Source organism: Protopterus annectens, chromosome 1.part1 (assembly GCF_019279795.1).
Source record: "Protopterus annectens isolate FY-2018-M chromosome 1.part1, PAN1.0, whole genome shotgun sequence".
Lineage (NCBI taxonomy): Eukaryota > Metazoa > Chordata > Ceratodontiformes > Protopteridae > Protopterus > Protopterus annectens.
This window is the reverse complement of record NC_056726.1, coordinates 1,420,163,415-1,420,185,092: the sequence shown is the minus strand read 5'-3', so window position 1 is coordinate 1,420,185,092 and position 21,678 is coordinate 1,420,163,415. Positions and strand designations below refer to the sequence as shown.

Genomic DNA, 21,678 nt, shown 5'->3' with positions numbered 1-21,678 from the left:
ATCCTCCAAAGCTAGCTATGGAAACTAAATAACCACTGATTCTAAGGGCAAATTCAAAGCATTCTATAGCTATGTCACGAATCTCAATGGCAACATCCAGATCTGCTCTGAGTTACAGCACAATGGCACGAAAATTACAGAACCAACTGATATTGCCAACATCCTGGCAGATAGGTTCAGTGCTAACTTTACCCCCCTCTCACCCCCTAAAGGGCCCATATCTATCCAGGAAGAATGCAGAGTCCCTGTAATCACATATATGCAGGTAAAAGCTGCACTCTATAAAACCAAAAACACAGCATCCATGGGACCGGACAACATCCCAGGCTGCGTTTTACATGAACTTCAGAACTAACTGGCTCCCCACCTAAGCACCATGTTCAATCATAGTCTCACATCAGGCTTTGTGTCCACTGAATGGCACACAGAAACAGATATACCACTCCACAAAGGGGAAGCCACCACTGATCCTGGGAACTATCGCCCTATTAGCTTGATGAGCCTGGTCTACAAGGCCATGGCACGTATCATCATGGAACAATTAAACAAAGACATTGGTAACTTCCAAACTCTGGACCCCACCCTGTTTGGGTTTGTGAAAGGCAGATCATGCCTTCTGAACTTGATCAACTTATTTGAGGCAGTACCAAAGCCGTAGATGAGGGTAAGGTGGTTCACACAGCCTATCTTGACCTCGCCAAGGCTTTCAACACCATCCTCCATTCTGGAATTATAGCTAAACTCACTAAACTAGGTATAAATCCTTACGTCACAAGATGGGTAGCCAACTGGCTCACTGACAGAACCCACTGTAAAAGTTGCAGACTCCAAATCTGACTTCAAACCAGTGACAAGTTGAGTACCACAGGGTTCAGTCCTGGGACCTCTCCTGTTTGGTATCTACTTCTCTGAAGTACAGGCTAGCACAGAAGGCCTCTGGCTAACGAAGTTCACAGATGGCTGCAAACTAGGAGCCATAGTCGATTCCCCAAATGATGTGGACATCCTACAGAAGGGCCTCACTGAGACAGATGCCTGGTGTCAGAGGCATGGCCTCAAGCTCAAAGCCAAAATGTGCATTGTCATCCCCTTTGGTAAAAACTCTGTACCCATGAATTACCACATAAACAGCAGTCTACTTAACACCAAATGTGTGATAAGAGACCTTGGGACCCAGGTGGACAGTAGTCTCTCCTTTAATAATCACATCACCACAGTAGTCAGAAAATCCTTCTATGTGGCACAAAAGGGTTCTCATCCGGGAAAAAAGAGGTCATTGTTCCCCTCTACTCGGCACTCATTAGACCCATTATAAAGTACAATGCCTCTTTTGGAATGTACCTCACAAAAAGTCTGCAGCAGCTGGAAAGGCCACAGAAGTACCTCACAAAGAAGATTACTGGCCTCAAACAGATGCCCTACACTGAGCATCTCAAAAAACTTCAGCTTTACTATGTAGCATATCACCTACTCCAATCTCTCTCTAGGGACCTAAACCTAGTCACCACAATAAACAGGACATGCTGGAGGGATAGATTCCTATCCCAGAGGCTTCCTATACTCTGGAACAGCTACCCATCTATGTTAAGCAAAGTTCCTCATTAGCAAATCAACAAATCTTGATGAGTGGATGTGAAATAGGGAAATAGGAAATATACCCCTGGGATCACTTCTGTGGCTCTGCTCGACAGGGGCACAGGAAAATAACTTTCTTGGGTGATGTAAGCCAGGGAACCTTGTTGGCTAGCCTTACTTAGGCCCTTGGACCGATAGCCTAGTACCTACCTATGAAGCTATGAATACCAGACATCCTGGCGAAGTGCGTTAATGGCACTTCAACTTTTATGGGTACTGTAGAGTGAGTGTGTGTGTGTGTGTGTGTGTGTGTGTGTGTGTGTGTGTGTGTGTGTGTATGTGTATGTGTGTGTCTGTGTGTGTGTGTGTGTGTGTGTGTGTATGTGTATGTGTGTGTCTGTGTGTATTTGTGCTTGAATGTGCACATATGTGTGAGGGAGTGTTACTAGGGGATGGCAGTGCCTACTCAAGCAGAAGTTTAGTACCACAGCTTACAGGTCAGCAATCATCTGCACACTGTGGTATTAACCACAGTTCAGAGACATGCAAATTAGGGGATAATGAGATCTTTCCTCACTGAGGTCAACATGTCTCTGAACTGCAAAATATCACATTGTGGGAGCAGGAACTTGTGTAGCTCATGCTATACCCTTTAATGAATTCCCTGGACAATGTATTAACCAGAAGTGTCAAATCATCTAGAAAAACTACAATAGATTCATGCCATATCAAATGCATACCATAACAGCAATCCAAAGGAAGACATGCTGACATATCTGCTGTGAAAGCATCCATAGAGTTGAGTGGACTCAGATTTGTTGCATTTATCAGAAGCCTTGTATCTCATATTTGTAAATTATTAGTCACAGCTCCCAGAAATAAACAAGCTGACAGACTCAATGAATGCAAATGTGATTAATGCATTAAAGCCTGAATTCTTGAGATACCTGATGTTGTTTTATCTGACAAAGGTATATAGTCCAAAACTTAGGAATTCAAAAGATTTATAAATGTCAGGGAGGTCTAATACATACAAAAGCTTGGTGCCAAGAAATGCATTGTAGAACACTTTGGGAAGTCTACCACTCTGGGTACTTACTCCATCAGTAAAACTCCCTTAAAAGTTGATTCACTAGTCAGGGATCTGGGAACTCATGTACCTATCCTTCACCCAACATGTGTCCAAGGTACTAAGAAAATCCTTCCTTGTTGCTCAACTTATAAGCAAGGGCATGGTATCTAGGTCCAGAAATGTCATCTTACCACTATATGCAGATGTCATCAGACCCACCACAACATATTGTCTGGCATATAAGGTATCTGTGGACCCTGTTCGATGATCCTTTTCCACATCCACAAAACAAACAGCATCAGAAGTACTAGATCAAAAGCCCTACATTTTACTTGCAACATAAGTAGTACAGATTGGAGAAACAAATATGATTCTCAGAGAATTTCCATTCTCTGGAACTGGCTCCCCATCCATGTGAATCAGAATTCCTCTCTGTCACTATCCTGATTTAAGTGCCATTTGGACCAATAGATAGGTAATCAGAAATTCACTTCTCCTCTGGCTCCTACATCTCTGATGGACAGAGGCAGTCAGTAAATCTCCACCTATATAAATCAAATTTGTGAGTCACATTTGGGTGGCATAGCTAGGCTTATAAGGGCTCTAGTGGTCGTTAGCCTGTATACTCCTATGAACCTATATTAAGAATTTAAACAAGTGACATACTATTTCTTTGACTGAAATAAAAAAAGACAAGTGAAGAGAACTATCCAAACTGTAAAAAATCATAAGAGAATTAGCGGTAGTAAAAATTATAAGGATTTATTAAATTTCAGTTTTGTGATATAAGAATAAGCCACTGAAAGGACTCCATCTCTCTTCAACTAAATGGTTAATTGCCAAAAGGTGAAAGTAAATTGGCTTCTTCAGCTAAAATACTGATACTCAAGAATCAGTTCAACATAAAGGAAATACTGATAGAATCAGTAGAGACAGCTCCTGAAGACTGATACCTTTATAAGCTGAAGACAGAGTAAATATCAGACAAGCCATGGAAATGTTAGAATCTAAAGTTGAAGTTATCGATAAAACAACTGAACCAAAGTCTCTGCTGCTCATGAGGAACAGGAAAAGCTGTAGTGAGGAAATTGCAAAAGTTTGTATAAAACCAATACTATAAAGATATAAGGAGAAACCCAGAACTGTCACAACTAGTCATTTTGCAAGATAGCAGAGACAATGAGAGCTACAATAATCTAGACTTGAAGGAGAGATTCTTAAGGATGAGTCTCCAAGTATAACTTAAATCATTGGAAAAGCAGAGCATTTCCTGAAAAATAAATTAAAAAAAGATAAGATAAACAAAAGTAGTTTGTGAACAATAAAAGCTATTTAAACTTTATAAATTGCAATGTTGCCAATAAGAGGCTTTATTTGTTGTGATAACAATCAGTACATTCATAACCTTTCGATAAATACTATAATATATTTTAATGCACACAAATCCTAAATTATAATTTTTTGCTACACTTTCACAATTTATCATATCTACGAAAATGTTTAACCTAGGCAAATATTGTTAGGACATGTTTGTTAACTAGACATAAGCTTCCATATAACAGCAATAAATTCCTCTGTGGTTGCATGCTTACTGAAATATTTACAGAAAAATGAAATATATACTTAACTTTATAATCAGCAGAATAAATAATACTGAATACTTCTCAAGATTTGCAACTTACAGTGCAAATTTGAAAGTCAGTTTCCTTCAACAACATTTAAGATTTCACATCATGTCATGCAATAGTTTGTAAGTCACTTGCTTTTTAAAGTATTAAGTGCATATGGAAATGTTTTTTTCATAATTACTAGCAAACAGCCAGCAATATATCAGGTGCAGTGTGTTGTATAATGACATTGACAATTATTTTTTCTGTCTCCCACAGTGACATATCATGCTATACCCCTCAATAACATGTAGGACTGTCAGTTATAAAAATAAGAACATAAATATGAAAATATGAATAATAAGTGATGAGCAGTGATTAATTTCTCTACTATGAGTGTCATTTTGTTATAAGTTTTTGCATTTTCTAATATTGCCTATTATTAGCTGGTAAGTCACTTAGTAAATGAAGTCAGACCCCAAAAATGTTCTGCATGCCATAAACAGCTATGGGTGTGTACTGGAAATATACAAAAAAGATGCTATAGACTTGAATGAGTTAATGCTCAACCCATTTCGGGGTAGCAGGGAAGCCAGAGTCTATCTCAGCACTCAGGGGTACAAGGCAGTTAAAAAAAATCCCAAATGGAGTGCCAGCCTATCGCAGGACACATGCACACATGATCATTCATCACATCTCACATACCTACAGGCAATTTAGTGGATTTCCATTTCATCTTTCTTAGCCAAACTTTATTTATTTGAATCTATTTTATTTCAGCATTATGGCACTACTGAGCAATGTTGAAAAAAGGTTATTTATGTCAATGAAAACATAAACAAATTGTATACAAGAGGTTTTCAAATTAGAATCACTTTAACTACTGCACAGCACCCTTCAGATAATATAACAGTATTTTCAGCATTTTCATCCCATACAGGAAGAGAAGGAATGATTGTCACTGCTGAAGTGACGCCCCAACCCCATGTGCAAAAATGGGAAAAAAAGGTTGGGATGGATGGACAAGAAGAGACTTCATCAGTAAATGCATACAATTAAATTGAAAGGAATTTATATCAGCCCAAAAATAAGTCACATAGTTAATAGTAGAATACACATTTTAATCAAAATGGGACATTGTCAGAAGTTCATGTTATCAGAAACTCGAAATTCATATGTACAAGAACATATGAATGATTTTCCGAAAACACAAAGCTTTTGAATGGATATCATAATACAGAGAGAGAGGATCAGAGAATTTACCTTTTCCCCCTGCAGTGTGATCTCAGACTTGGTAAATGTAATGTGAGAGGGTTTGTGGATGCAGGGAGGTTGCCCCCTGCAAAATCATAGAAAAAAAGGTAGAATTTTGTTGTTTTCTGAAATTTGAGTTTTCAGAAAATTGTTCGTATGACCTTGAGCATATGAATTTTGTGTCTCAGAAAACTCGACCTTCTGATAGGGACCTGGCAAAACATATTACAACTTTTTGTAAAGTATCAAAAACTCATATGTAAAAAAAAAACTAATTTATAAAAGGTCTGTTCTGTTTTATAAGCTGTGCAGTAAAATATGTGTGAGCTTTAGGACCTGCAGCACCAGATCAAATTGGCCACCCCTCTTTTTTTTTTTTTTTCTGTGAGCCACCTGGAAAACCAGTGAGGTATGTAAGGGTTTACACCTAGCTCAGAGAGCTTGTCAACAATTTCTGAATGGTGTATAGTATCAAATGCTCTAGCCAGGTCAAGATATGCAGTGTGTACTGTTTTACCTTCATCCATTGCCTTGGTAACCCTCTCAAAGAAGTCTACCAAGTCTAACAAGGCCAAACTGGGATGGGTCAAGTGTCTGTAGGAAGAAAATGTCATTGTTTATCCTTTCCATGGTAATTTGTTCCATGGGTTTGCATATTAGGTTTGTTAGATTGATAGGTCTGTAGTTCCTTGTGGAGGGAAAGAACTGTTGCAGTCCTCCATTCACTTGGAACATAGCCTGTTTCAAGGCTGTATTTGAAGACTGCCTCAAGTGGTCCTGAGAGGTCATGTTTAAGACTGTTTTGGAAGCAACTGGGGATGCTGTCACGACCTATGAAAGCAGTGTTCTTGGCTTTAGTAAGTGCTATCAGCACCTGGTCCCTGCTGATAACTGGGAGGAAGTATGTTAGCAGGGATTTTACCTGGAGCTGGAGGCAGAGTGGGGGTGAAGTCTGAGCTCAGTTTATCAGCGTGTAAATTTGCTTTGGTAGGTGGTACTATTCACCACCAGTTCAGTACACTGTTGTTTGTTACCTCTAAGGTTTCCAGTGTAGCTGAAGAAGGCCTTCTGATTGTCTTTAGCCTGCAAGTCTGTCCTGACCTCCTAACTGACCTTGTTGGACTTAGACCTCTTAGTTTCTTGTTTAAGAGACTACTTGTTTTTAAGGAAGTTGCTTTTCCTGATTTGGGGCATGAGTTTTCTTATTTTATTATATATCCTGTTTATTATTATATTTTATTATAATCCTGAAGATTCCACCAGTGTGGTTTGTATTTAGTTTTTGTTTTTGGGTTTATTTCTGGTAGATACGGTAGCCTCTATGCAGCCATTCGTATGATTGTTTAGTGACACTATAAATAATTCTGCATAGATAGCTGTGGTCTTGGAGTTAGGGGAGCCTTGAATTTTGACAAACTGCCACTTTATAGGATATAGTCTGCCTTTGACTATTTCCTCACTGTTACTGATTTAGCTTTTCTGCAATGATTTTTACTTCAAAAAAGAGAGCTTTGTGATCTGTCCTCACTAATGATGACATGACATGGGGGAGGGGGGGCAACACTATACAGTGTTTGGTGAGTACTGCATTCAGTATGTTTGATCCTCTGGTTGGAGCGTGCACTATCTGTTCCAGGTTTTTTCTGTTAGTAAAGTCTAGAAAGCATTGTGCCTCTGAGTTTCAGACTGTGAACATTTCCCACTCTGTAGAGGGGTAGTTAAAGTCATTCATGAATAGGGTGTTTGATTGGATGATGAGCACCTATAGTAGGTTTAGGTAAGAGTCATGTGACTCTAGGGGCATAGATGGTGACTTGTAACTAGCCATGATATAGGTTCACAGGTTCAGTTATGGTACAGATGTCTACAATCTCCAGAGTGAGGATGGCTTAAAGGGTGTGGAGCTTTTTGTTTAGGCTCCAAGTATTAAGTAACACCTTAAGATTACTTGCAGACTTTTTCTATGCTGGTAGTTTTATGTCTATGGCATTGCCTAAAAAAGGCTTTCAGGTGGTGGATAAAGTTTTAGCCAATAGGGGGACAGGTGCAACTCATCCATGGCAAACAATATGGCTTTTTGACCATGTTATCCCATGCTGACAGATATTGGATCCTCCTTCAGAACAGACCCGTGAGATTGAATGGCACTAGGAAGGAATTCCAGATTGAATTGACCCTTTTTTTCTTGCTCCTCAACCCAGTATTGAGAGGCAAGAGAATGAGGAGCAGCACAGAATGCCAAATGAGCCAGGTGAGCTAGCTACAGGTTGTTGTTGTTGGTGGTGGTGGGGGGGGGGGGCTACTGTTTTTCAGTTTCAAAGCTTTTACATTCAGTACACTGTAGTATTGCTTGAAAACACTTTAGTTATATTATAGGTACTCAGTGAATTTATATGTGACTATAGCACATTTTATCAGTGTAAGAAACAACTCCAGATATGAAATAAAGGAATTATAACTTTCATGTTTTCCAGCGTTTTCTCCTTCTGAAGCTTGTACCTTAATGATGTAAAAATATCTTAGGTATTAGTATTAGTGCATGTCAGGAAATCTTAATACATAGAGAGAGAGATATTTAATTCAATATTTTATTAAACTGTGACTCTCTCTCTCTCTCTCTCTCTGTCTCTCTCTCTCTGTCTCTCTCTCTCTGTCTCTCTCTCTCTGTCTCTCTCTCTCTCTCTCTCTCTCTCTCTCTCTCTCTCTCTCTCTCTCTCTCTCTCTCTCTCTCTCTCTCTCTCTCTCTCTCTCTCTCTCTCTCTCTCTCTCTCTCTCTCTCTCTCTCTCTCTCTCTCTCTCTCTCTCTCTCTCTCTCTCTCTCTCTCTCTCTCTCTCTCTCTCTCTCTCTCTCTCTCTCTCTCTCTCTCTCTCTCTCTCTCTCTCTCTCAAAATCAGATCAAATACCTCTCAAGTCAGATATGAAGAAATGAACCACAGGAACTATCTGCTCATTCACCCTCTTATGCAAAGACTTACCATAGCTTTATATGGATAGTCACTGTCTTTCATAAGTCCTTCTTGTGCTTTAATGTACTCAAATGCCTGAACACGATTACCAGGAGAACAGCCGTCATTTCCTGAGTCACAATCTACCAACTGCTGCTCACTTAATGTGAAAAGTTGGCCGCTTTTAGCACAGAGTCTTGATTCAATTGTTCCGACCTGCATTAGAAACACAGGATGTTGATAACAGACTATAATGGTATGCAGTTAAATATCAGTTAATTTAAATATCCATTTGAGTAAACAGAATTTTTCATTTAGAAAACAGTGATTTTCATGTCTAAGCATATGCAAATCACACAAACTGACAAATTAATATTGCTGCAAAATGGCTACAAACATCATAAAAGCTGTTTTGACTAAAAGCAGATTTATTGCAGTCTGTTGGATTTCTCAGTCATTTAAATGTCAGAGAAAGGTAACTTAACACAGAAAATACACAATGCCAGAAAACAAAAGGCAGCCCTGGTTAGGAATTTCACTGATGTCCACTAACTGTACAGTAACATGCAGTATACAGACAGTATACAGATAGGGAGCACAGAATGCTGCTGTGGGCTGGTGGCAACTGCTGATTTCACTGATGCCTTCATGAGTCGTATGGGAACCACCCTGTAGTTTGGCTCCACAGGCCATGCAGTCTGCAGCCATTAGAAGGTGAAGATAGAATGTTATTGGGCACAGGCTTTCTCAACCCATACTGCACAAGCTAAGACAACATCACTGTCACTGTAGCCACACAGCCTGCCATCCCTCTCTGTAGGTATCCTCAGGTTTTGGGTCATGCTTGTTCCATCAGGATACATGCATATCATCCAGAAGTTCTACTCCTTCCCTACTGTGGGATGCATCAAGCCCTGGCACTGCGAGCCAATTTACTAGATACTGCCAATGGTCATGTCATGGCAGTTCTACCCTACCACTGGATTACTTGATCTCTGCCTCCCCATAACTCCCCAAAATTCATGGTTACCATGCTCTCCTTCTACAACCCCACCCAGCATTATTGTGTTGCAGTTACCTGTCACTGTGCCCACCCAAATTTGCATGAAATACTGGTTGTGTATTACTCATACACTAACCTGTTTGGGTATCATTATGTCTAATGCACATTGTCGCTAGTTCATGCACTTACCTGCATAGCTGGGTGTGATACTGCATGCATTATTTTATTCTGCATTGTCTGTGCTATGGCCATTATTTGTAGGCAAGTTTCCACCTCTTTGCCAGTGCATTAATGTACTGCAGCTGCCTCTGCTTCAACTGTAGCACTTTCACTGCAAGTTCCCTCCCTGACTGTCTTACCATGTTGCTGCTGCTGCTATCACTATCACTGGAATGGAAAGTCCTGCCAAGATGCTTACCGACTGGTTTCTCAATTTGTTTGTACAATGCCACATTGTGCAGCATGGCATACACAACAAAAATCTTGCAGCAGATGCCTGTACTGTATTGCAGTATCTTTCCTAAGGTATATAGACATTGGAAGCATCCCTTTTGTAGTACAAATTCATGTTTCACTGTATTTCTCATTTCAACAGGGTTTGTGCGTTGAATACAGGGGTCATCAACCAGGGCTCTATGGCATATCTGTCATTACCTAAAACACACACCAATACCATATTATAAGTGGTTTATACCAATACCATATAAAAATGTCTTGCTCCCTTCTTGCATTGTATAGATGTATATTGTTAAAGCCACACATACCTTCCTCCTCCTTGATTCTGCTTGAGAGGAGAACAGTTCAACTACTTCACTTAGAGTCTCCGTGTCCACTACAAAAGGGTACACAATCTGCTGGTCTGTGAACCGGTGATATGTCAGATTCTGTCTGTATCTCCCTCATTGATGTGGCTGGCTGTGATGCACAACATTGCAGGTATGGCCTCTGATGAGAGATGATAAAAAATGCTGTTGCTGCTGGGAGCACTGCTTCTGATACTCATAGCATCCCTCCCATCATGTACGTCACAAATTTTGGCACTCAAAATTGGTATGGTGTGTAGCACAGCATGCCCGTTTTATACATTTATGAACAGGTCCACTAGTTTGGGTGTTATCTGTAAAACCATATGGCTCATTTTCTTGGGGTTCTTGGTTTTATATGTCATTATGGTATGTACTGCACTATGCTGACCATTACAGTCTGAGCAAGGTCCTTATCCATACAACTCAATATCTTAGTTTGGGTATTCTGGACAATGCCAAAATTCTTCTTCTCCTTTCCCCATTAGTGGTCATCACAGTGAAACAACAGTCCACAGACAAACTGGCAGTGGAGATTTATGGAGTCAGCTTGTCAACCCAGCACCCAACCTTCCACAGAAACCACACACACATCAATTTAGAGTGTCCCGTCCACCTGCAGCATGTCTTTGGTATGTGGGAGGAAACCAGAACCCTCGGAGGTAATCCACACAACTACAGGGAAGACATGTAGATTCCACACAGAAGGCACTCCAGCTGAGAATTAAGCCAGAGAACCTCTTGCTCTGAGGCAGCAATGCTAACCACAGTACCACAATGGCCACCCACTGACAACTTTAAAAATAATGGTGGTAAAAAGGCCTGAAATCTAGTACAGATTTTAAATATTTCGCTTATAAACATATAAAGTTTCTAGAAAAATATATTTTGCATTAGCATGTATTTTCTGAAAGATATTAAGACTGAAACTCAAATATATTCCATTACTTAGTGGCTGTAATCCTCACTGATTTGTTAGAAAACAGTAAAGTGATGAAAAATATGAGGCAAAATCTGGACATTCTGCAAAATTATGGACAGTTGAGAGGTATTTCCCTACCCAAGCTAATTTGCACTGTGCAATACACTACATATGTATAAATCCTAGATTACTAGAATACATAACAATATTAACTGACATTATAAAAAATATTAAAAGTATCACAGAACTAGAGTACAGAACAAAGGCATAAGGCAATGCAACATGAGAGTCTTCCCTGGGTTCAAGATGTTACGGGGTGTGATTTGCGTTTGCTGATAGGTTCATAGGTTCATAAAAAAATGACTAGGCTAATGGCTCAACAGCCCTTACAAGCCTAGCCATTATTACCCAAATTTTACCTGATATTCAATCCCTAAGGGATAGAGAATTGCTTAGGTTTGTGCATATGCCTTTGAGTATTTTATAGACTACCCCTGTCCATAAGAGACATGGGAACCACCGTAGGAGTGAATTTATGATTCCTCGTCCATTGATCCAAACTGCGTTTAAAAGGGTGAGGTAGGGCCCTGCTTTACACGAACCTGTTCCAGACAAGGGATAATGTCTGACACACATATCTGTCTCTCCAGCACATGTTCTTCATGTCGTATACCAGGTTTATTCCTCTTGCAGTTTGCCTTGCAAATGTGTAATAGTTCCCTCAGGTCAGGATTTCAGAGTGCCTTGTAGCTAAGACATGGCTTACCCCATAATAGTCAGTAGGAGACAGGGTAAAGGGAAAGGGTTTTTAGTCAATTCACATAGGACATGCTGTTTACACCCTGCATTTTTTATAAGAAACCTCTGAGGCTGCTCCAGTTGTTAAGTGCCTGGTCATGTACACCTCAAAAGATTGTTCTCGATTATTGGTCTGATGACGGCCGAGGGGTCTATGTTAAATATTCTAACATCCAAAATGTCGAACGTTACATGGTTGAGACCAAATGTTCAACATTTGGATGTTCGAATATTAAATAAAAAAAAAATGAAAAAAGAAAAGCACACCTTAACCGTGTGAGCAGAGGGGAAAGCCCCCCTGCACCCCCCCACCCCTTCCTTAAATATACCAACTCCGAGACGGCACTTCAGTGCAGAAAAGGTAAATTCTCCCATTCTGCACCATATGGTGCCATTGAAAATCAATCTTCGAACACTTGAAATTTTGAACATTTGGTCTCGACCATGTAACTTTCGAAATTTTAAGCATTCAAAGAATTGACATAGACCCTGGCTGAGTACAGTGAGACTATAACTTCCTTGGCTCTAGTTGCCATGCCTTTAGTTATAAGTAGTGCCACATAGAAGGACTTCCTCACCACCGTGGACACATAGTGATCAAAGTTCAGGCTACTATCTATCTGCATACCTAGATGTCTCACCTCTGGGTCCACTCTTAGGGGTGTGCTATTAATGTTGCAATTTGCAGAGTTATTTGATTTCCCAAAGGGTATAATTATGCATTTTTTGCATTTAGATTTAGGCCATGGCTCTGACATTTGTCTGAGTCAGACCCTTCTGAAGGATATCTACATCACTGGGGCTTTCGATGATTGCCATCAGCTTACAGTCATCAGCAAACGTGATCAGCCAAAGTCCTTCTACATTAGTCTTGACTTCAGAGGAGTATATTCTAAACAGGAGAGGTCCCAGCACTTAGCCATGTGGCTTGCTGTATCTGGTTTCTCACACTCTAGCAACATGTATCCTGTCTGTGATCCCTTTGGCTATCTGTGAAATGGCATAGAGATTTATGGCCAATTTTGTTAGTTTATCTATAATACCAAAATGGGGAATTGTGTCAAATGTCTTAACCAGATCAAGGTAGGCAGTATGCACTGTTTACCCTCATTCATGACTCTAGTGATTTCAAAGAAGTCCACCAGATTAAGCAGGCATAACCTTCTCTTGAGAAAGCCGAACTGGGTTGTGTCCAGTGTTTGGAGATTTCCTATGACATTATTTATCAGGTCCACAATTATTCTTTCCATAGCCTTGCATATAAGACTAGTCAAAGTTATGGGTCTGTAATTTTCCAGGTCTGTTGATGGTCTTTATGCACAGGAATGACCGTTGCTGTCCTCCATTCCTCAGGAGCAAAACTAGTCTGGAAGCTGTAGTTAAACACAGATTCTTGTATGCCTGATAGGTCCTGTTTGAAACTAATTTAGGAGGCAGCATGGGATATTGTCAGGACTCATCAAAGCCATGTTGTTAGATTTAAAGAGTACAGTGGCAACCTGTTCTTTGTGATAACTGGTAGATGAATGGTGGAAATTATTTATTGGGGGGGGGGTTAACCAGAGGTGATGGGGAGGTGAAATTTGAGCAGAATTTATATCTTCTGGCTGGGTATAGATGATGTCATCTACAACTAACTCTTCCCATTGTTGGGTGTTGCCCTTAAGACTGGGAACATAACTAAAAACAATACCTTATGGTGATCCTTAACTTGGGAGGCTATTTTTACCTCAAAATTTGCTTTTGATGACTTGACATGTCCCCTTATTTGCTTGTTTAGACTAATGAGGGAGTTTTTCCTCTTTTGTGCACATTATCTCTTACTTCTAGACAGGATGTTCTTTCTTTTGTTATACAATCCATTTATACCAGTAGTCTGCCAGTGTGACTTATTTTTGTGTTTTTTCCTAGGCTTATTTCAGTCTGGTATTGTCATTTCTATGCAATTGTTTACATGATTATGCAGGGCTTTTGACTATGCCTCTGTGTTCTGTGTTTCCTGAGTTTGTGGGAGCTTGGAAATTAGCTAGACCATTGCTTAATAGGAGGTAGTTTACTTAAGAAAAGTTCTTAAAGGTCTTGGGGTTAGGTTGGGGATTCTAGCTTTATTTCAAAGGAGACCACTTAGTGATTTAATCTAACCATTAAGGACATTACACGGTGGGAGAGGGTGGTGCAACACTCTCCACTATTTGTGAGTACCAGGTCTAGGATATTTTTATCCCTACTGGGTATGCAAACTAACTGCTTCAGGACATTTGCACTGGCTAAGCCAAGAAATCATCGAGCCTGCATGTTGCTGGTCATCTGTGCTTCCCAGTTAATGGCAGGGTAGGTGAACTCACCCATGAGTATGGATTTTTTGGGCTGAATGGCAAGTGATTCTAACATATGCAGTGATGAGGTACTGTCTTCCTGGTTCATGATGGTGGACCTGTGGCTATCAAGGATATGGTAAGGGATTTTCTTAAGATAAATATTGTAGTACTGGCATTCAGAAATTGAATGCTGATACCATATTTGAGGTCACATATGAAGCACTTTACATGCAGTATTCCAATTGTAGCAAGCTGGTTGTAGCACATGGTTTGGTACAGTTTAAAGAAGTATACCTTCCTTTTTTTTTTTTTGGTCCTCAGGTCCTCATCTTGAAGAGAAGACTTTCCTTTAGCTACTTGACATAAGAACTTAGAGTAAGGGAGGTCACTAGATAATGGAACCATACCGTAGATGAGCTACAGAGGCAACCACAAGACACTCCATTCACAAAACTCTGAGAATTTCCATCAGCCAGAGCCAATAGAAACAGTAATTAAAATAATTAAAAAATGAATGTGATCAGTTCAACTATCCAGCCTAGAATATTTACTGAAGAGCTTCAGATGCTAACTTATCACATGATTTTAATAACTTCTCTGTTCTAATTATGGGGATAGTAAAGAATGGGAACTCAACCCAATTCTTTATGGACTTAGTCTCACCTGAATAGTTTATAACCTATCACCACTTTTTACTTAGAATTTCATCCAAGTTACAGAAACTTCTAAGACATCTACGATATACAGCTGGGTGAATACTTGTATCTACGTGAGCTTAATGTGTATGATTATTAAATGCAACAGAGTTGGACCACTTCAAGTTGAAATGAGAGGTTAGACGTTAGCAGGCTAGGTGATAAGGAGCCGAGTGTGAGTTCAGTCCCCCATCAAGACTGGGCTTATGATGTAAGAACCATGAGAATTAGGGGGGAATCGGTCCTAAGCCAAGACTTTTTTTCTTTTAACAAAACCTGTTAGAGGAAATATATTAAATGTATGCACATACCATAACAATAAATCTACATGAGCAGGTCCATACTTATTAACCAATGTGACCTAAGCCAAAAACCTTTAGTCAGCTCAACAACTGAAACTGTTCCAGTCCACTCTGACTCTGAGGTGCAGTGACTTGGACCCCTATCTGATACCCATGCAACCTGTATTCAATTAGTGGCCCTGAGGGAACAGGGGTGGCCTGCTTGTCTCTCCCTGAGGGAGACACATAGGTCAGTGTGACCTACCTAGAGGAGACCAGAGAGACCACAACTGATGCTATGGCTGGAGAGGCAGAACTGCTTGGAGGAAACATCACTTGTGGAAGTGACAGGACACTCCCACTGGACAGACCATTGCATGCCCCCCCTCCCCCAATGCTCTACCGGGTGTTTATAAGGCTAAAGACAGAGAGAAAATTGAATACTTTCAACATACCCAAGGGCTGCCTTCATGATGATATTTTTCACCTAGTGAAGGGAATTACTGGGCTGACTAAATGACTGAAGCATGGTCTGATGGTCAGCAGGCTACAGGGACAAAACGTTGTAAGAAAAACTTTACCTTTTACCCATAATGTTTTCCCAATAAACTTCACTTCCTGATCTCCATTATGCCTCACTAAGGCAGATCAGAAACAAATATGTAATCACTAAAATTACTCAAAGACAAGAGGAAGGTTTTTTTTTTTTTTTTTTTTTACAAGAACGGGCCTCCACATCCACTATGTAACTCTAGTATCTAGAAAGAAAAGGGCAATCCTCATCGACCAACAGGATAGATTCCCAAGCCTATCCTCCTGGGTGGCCATCCTCATGGAAACATGCTCACAAAATCTGTGATCCCTAAGGTAGACCTTGGAAAGATGATTACTCCCACAAAGTTACATACTGAGCAATACAAAATCCTATCAAGAAGAAAAATGTTACAATAAAATAAAGGGAAAAAAATGAAAGTGCACACTGATCAATAAAATAAATAGCCTAATTAAAAATATTAAAAACGCCAGGAAAGCAAAGCCTAATAAAAATAAAGGGGAAAAAAAACAGAATTACATATTAAGAAACACACAAAATCCAACCAAAAATAGTGGAAATGTTAGTTAAAATGGTCTTGCATTACTGCATTCAGTAAATTTTAAATTGTAGAGTTTTTGTACTCTGTGAACTAAAGGAACAACTTCAAATCTAGATCGGCATCCAGTGATTTTTATTTTAATAATCTGATTAGACACAAACTGAATAGTATGCAGTGTTCTGAAACCCCTAAACAAAATGTGATATTTAATTGCATGACAGGGTCCACCCATGCTCGGAAAATGCATTATTGACATGGCTATACTGGTTTGTTGTCAATTGTAAAGAAAATTAAAACACTGTCATAGCTTTTAGCATGTTTGGCATGATATTTGTGCATATTCTCAGCTTAACATGTATTGCATGCCAACATGTCTAATTGTGAAAATGAAAATAACTTTCTTAAATGTTGAGTATTTTCCTTTTTAAACAGAATGTTTAAAGAATCTGTTAGTTTTTTGATACATTTCTAATTGAGCATGTTTCAGAGGGAGATCCTAAAGTACTGTGGAGAATCAGCTGAACAGTAGGTGATGTCATTAAAATGTCCCTGGTTGCTAGGTGATTATTTAAGCAGCTGATTGACAGGAAAAATAATTTATGTCAAACAGCTAGCTGTTATTTTTGAAATAAGACTGTTGAGACTGTTAAGCTGTGCAGTTAGTCAAGTACTGGGCATTATGTGAAGAACAGCAGTTTGTGAAGAGTTATAGCCAGTTACAGTGCTGTGCAGTGAATCCTGAAGAAAAGAGAACTCACCAAAAACTGTAAGCCTGTTTTTGTCTTGCTGTTAAATTTTAGATTAGATCAGGGACAGTATTTTCTAGTTAGACTAGGAAAGATTAATTATTCAGATAGAGTTTTTTCTAGAATGATGGACTTCTAGCCTACAGTTTAATATTATATTTCTGGTGACTGAATTCTGGTATTTATTGAAGGCTATTGATTTACATTGTTGTAATCATTTTACTTATTATTAAATGTTTTTCATTAATTTACATTGTGGCTGGAAATCAGTGTGTTCTCCAGAGATTAGAGAGTGCTTATACCTGCTTGATGCTCCCCAGATCACCTTGAAGTCCTGACCACATCTGTCCATAGCTATCATTTATTTTGCTATTTAATTTTCATAATTGGGCACCATTTTAGAAGGGCATGAAGACACTCTGACTGGTGGCAGCATTACTGTATTATTCTGGGGAAGGGACACAGCTGGAAATCTGTGTCAGGCTTTCCCAGAAGTGATTGGATGTGTGAAATTTAAATTACTTTGAGTGTGAGTGTATCACAGGTCTTAAACTGGGACACATTGCTCTGGAGTGTGTAATAAGGAGTTACATAGGGGTGAGCAGAAGTATATATTCCAGTCCCAGGAAAATAGAGCTTGTTCCTGTTGTGCTATTAGGGGAAAATTGTGAACTATTACTCCTGTTTAAGTGACATTCTCATACTGAAGTCAGTAGTGAGGATTGAAGCTCCTTAGTTACTGACCTAGGATAGTAATGGACGTCACATTTATTGGTGGCAGTTCAGTGGGATATAGATGGATGTTACAATTAATTGGTAGCAGTTCAGCAGGATATTAACTGAACATCACATTAATTGGTGGGAGCAGTGAGATTTTTATTTAAATCTCAGTAGCCTGTGAGTAGTTGTCATTAGGGTGTGCACTCTTGACAGACACAAGGTAAACATCCAGAATTTCAGTCCACCACAGTTTTATTTATTTATTTATGTATGTATGTATTTATTTATTTATTTATTTTGGTCAGCTAAGGATAGCAGGCAAGGATGTCAACAGAAGATTTTAGCAATCTGACAAAGACCCAGTTGGTTAAGGAGCATGAAGCCAAAAGATTGGTACATACCAACCTGACCAAGGAAGCAATGATTTCAGCCTCGGTTGTAGCCTAAGGTCAGACCAGCCATTCTGAATATATCCAGTTTGGTGTTGGTGATGGGCAGCCTGCCGAGACAAGACAGTCCACATTTTATTCAGAGGATCTGAGAATCCATCTAGAGTTAGAGAGACTGCACCTAGAGGCTGAGGAGAGAATGCAAGAATGCATGAAAGATGAGTTAAGGGAAAAGCAGTGCTGATATGAACTGGAGGCTGAGGAGAAATGACATAAACATGAACTGGAGGCCAGATGTTTAAAAGCCAAGGACAATAAAAGACAGTGCTGGGATGAAGTGGAGTGTCTTACCCTTCGAGAAAGCCATGGAGGTAATGGGGAAGTCAATAACTGGACCCCAGAAGCTGTATAGGTCAGTAAACATTTTCCTCAGTGCAGGGATGGGGATGATTTTGATAGTTTTATTCATATTTTTGAGAGGGTATGTAGACGATATGATGGCAACCATTAGCTCTGGGTTTGGCTCCTGACTCCCTTACTCCATGGTAAAGCTGTTCAGGTCGTGCAAAAATTGTCTGATGTAGATTGTTTGAATTATGTAATGGACAGCACAGTGATGCAGTGGTAGCGTTGTCGCCTAAAAGCAAGAGGTTTTCCAGTTTGATTCTTGGCTGGGGTGCCTTCGGCGTGGAGTCTGTATGTCCTCCCTGTGTTCATGTGGGTTTCCTCCAACATTACAAAGACATGCATCTGGAGCATTTCTCCCTGGGTCTCTGTTGAAAATTGGCTCATTCCAAGTCGGACTTTCACAGTAAGCAAAATGTTAAAAAAATAAAAATGTTAAAGTAAAGAACTGTCTTCTAGATTGTTTTAAACTAGCACATGAAGCTTATAGAAAAAGTTTTGTGAACATAGACACAAGGTAGATGAAAGTGTATGTGATTATATTTCTGACTTAAGTACTTACTTTCCACAGTGGGTGTCAGGTCACCACTTTTGAGGGACTGGCAGACCTTTTAGTGGGGGAACAAGCCCTCAGTACTTTGCCTGATGACATGAGAGTCTGGTTAGCAGACCATGAGTGCAACTCTGCAGAGGAGTTGGGGAAAAAAAGGGATTGCTACTTCTCAAGCAGAGCACCACTGCATAGGAAAGGGATACCCAGTGCCATACATGGACATAAGGGAATCTATGGGGGGCAGTCTAAACCACTCCACCAGAGGTCATTAGTAATGGGGAAACTACTAACCCAAGTGCAAGGTTAAGGATTAGATGTTTCAAGTGTAACCAGAGGGGACATAGAGCAGTCAAATGTCTATTGAGGCAATGTGAGAAACAGAACCTGAGGGAGCCAGCAAGTAAGTAGTGATGACAAACTGCCAATGGGAAAGTTGTTTAGAAGCAACTGGGGTGTCAAATTATCAACAAAATGTATATCCTATCTTAGTAGATAGTAAACAGGTAACTGCTAAAAGGGAGACAGATTCTGAAATAACCATTGTGAGGCCTGCAGTGGTTAGAGAAGAGCAGTACTTGCTTGGGCAGTTCACTCCAGTCAGAACACTGGGAGAGAACTCATTCCCTTTGGCTATGGTTCATCCTATCCGGGAGGGTGGAAGAAAAAGCAAGCAAGTAGGTGTGTTTGAGGATATTCCTGCAGATGTCCTGTGAGGGAATGACTTTAATGATGCTGTACCTTGTGAGCATGCAGTGACACGCAGTCAGGCTTGGAGAAAGGCAGGTAGGTCTGGTAGTCTGAAAGGGTCCCAGACAATCTCATACCTGAGGCTGGGACTAGTGTGGTGACTGTTTCAGAGAAGAAGCTATCTTGTACCAGTAAGTCAGAATGTGAGCTTCAACTGCTGGGAGGTACTGATGTTCCCTTGGGAACAGTAACTGCAAAGACAGTGAGTGTTGATACTCAGAGTGACAGTGAGGTACAGCTGTCAGAAGATACTAGGCTTCATGCAGAAGGGGAGCTTGGGAGGGTCACAAATGTAAAGTTGAGGCAGGCTCAACTTATGGATGCTACGTTACAAAGTTTGAGGGAAATAGTTAAGAAAACACCTGAGGCTCAAGGAAGAGGGGATCCTGTGTATGGGAACAAAGGTTTGTTGTATGAAGAGTGGACTCCTAAAGGAGGGCTGGAAGGTGAGGTAGTATGGCAGCTGGTAGAACCTAGAGCCTACCATTTGCCACTTCTGGTTATAGTCCCTGATATTCATTGCACAGGGGATATTGAGGCAGACAAGGAAGGTTTGCTGTATAGAAAGCGGACTCCTAAAGCAGGGATAGAAGTTGAGGTAATGTGGCAGTTGGTAGAGCCTAGAGCCTACCATCTGCCACTTTTAATTAAAGTTCTTAATATCCCTTTTGCAAGTGATTTTGCTGTAGAAAAGGTGGCAAGTACTTTGCTAGAAATCTTCAGCAGATTAGGTTTTCCACAGGAAATACTGACTGACCAAGGTACCAACTTCATGTCAGACCTGCTGACGTGTCTGTGGAAGTGTTGTGGGGTGAAACATTTAAAGGGCACTCCCTACTATCTGCAGACTAATGGTCTTATGGAAAGGTTAAACTATGTTATGGGCATTTGCAGACCAACATGTGAGAGAGGTAATGGATAGATTAAGTACGGCAGGATTATCCATTAAACCCAGTAAGTGTCAATTGGGTATGGCAGAGGTCACTTACTTAGGACATAGAGTGGGAAAGTGGTAAAATTATGCCAGAACCTGTCAAGGTGGAAACTATTTAAGCGTGGCCAGTTCCTGTTACTAAGAAACAAGTGAGAGCATTAATAGGGACAGCAGGGTAGTATAGGAAATGTGTGCCCAATTACAGTACCATAGCTGTACCCCTTATGGACCTAACTAAAAAGGATACACCAGACAAGGTAGTGTGGACCACAGATTGTGAACAGGCATTCCAAAAACTAAGACATTTTGGGAGAACCCCCTGTGTTAGCCAGCCCAGATTACAATAAAGAATGTATTGTGCTGGTAGATTATTCAAATTATGAGGTGGGTCTATGCTCAGCCAAGCTTCCTCAGAAGGAGAATGATGCAGGGGGTTAATAATGTCAATGCAAATGGATTGCCCAGGAGAGGAGTGAGTTGATATTCCCAGATAAACCCATTTTTTTCAAACGTCGTTTTTCAAGGGTCACTTGAAAATTGTGCTTGAGTCATAAAGTGGGGAGGGATGTGAAGAAAATGAAAACACTGTCATCTGTATTAGCATGTCTAGCAGGAGATTTGTGCATATTCTTAGCTTACCTGTATTGTATGCCAGCATGTCTAATTGTGAAAATGAAAATAACTTTCTTAAATGTTGAGTATTTTCCTGCTTAAACAGAATGTTTAATTAATCTGTGAGGGTTTTGATACATTTCTAATTGTGCTTGTTTGAGAAGGAGATCCTAAGGTACTGTGGAGAATCAGCTGAACAGTAAG

General features: G+C 40.1%; 1 protein-coding gene across 1 annotated transcript in view; it reads right to left on the bottom strand.

Annotated features, from left to right (window-relative positions):
• Positions 1 to 21,678, bottom strand: part of LOC122810795 (ervatamin-C-like) — a 577,987-nt gene that overhangs the window by 277,891 nt on the left and 278,418 nt on the right. Inside the window, exon 5 of the mRNA XM_044082359.1 lies at positions 8,485 to 8,670. Coding sequence (XP_043938294.1) covers positions 8,485 to 8,670 — 186 coding nt within the window. The remainder of the gene's footprint in view (positions 1 to 8,484; positions 8,671 to 21,678) is intronic.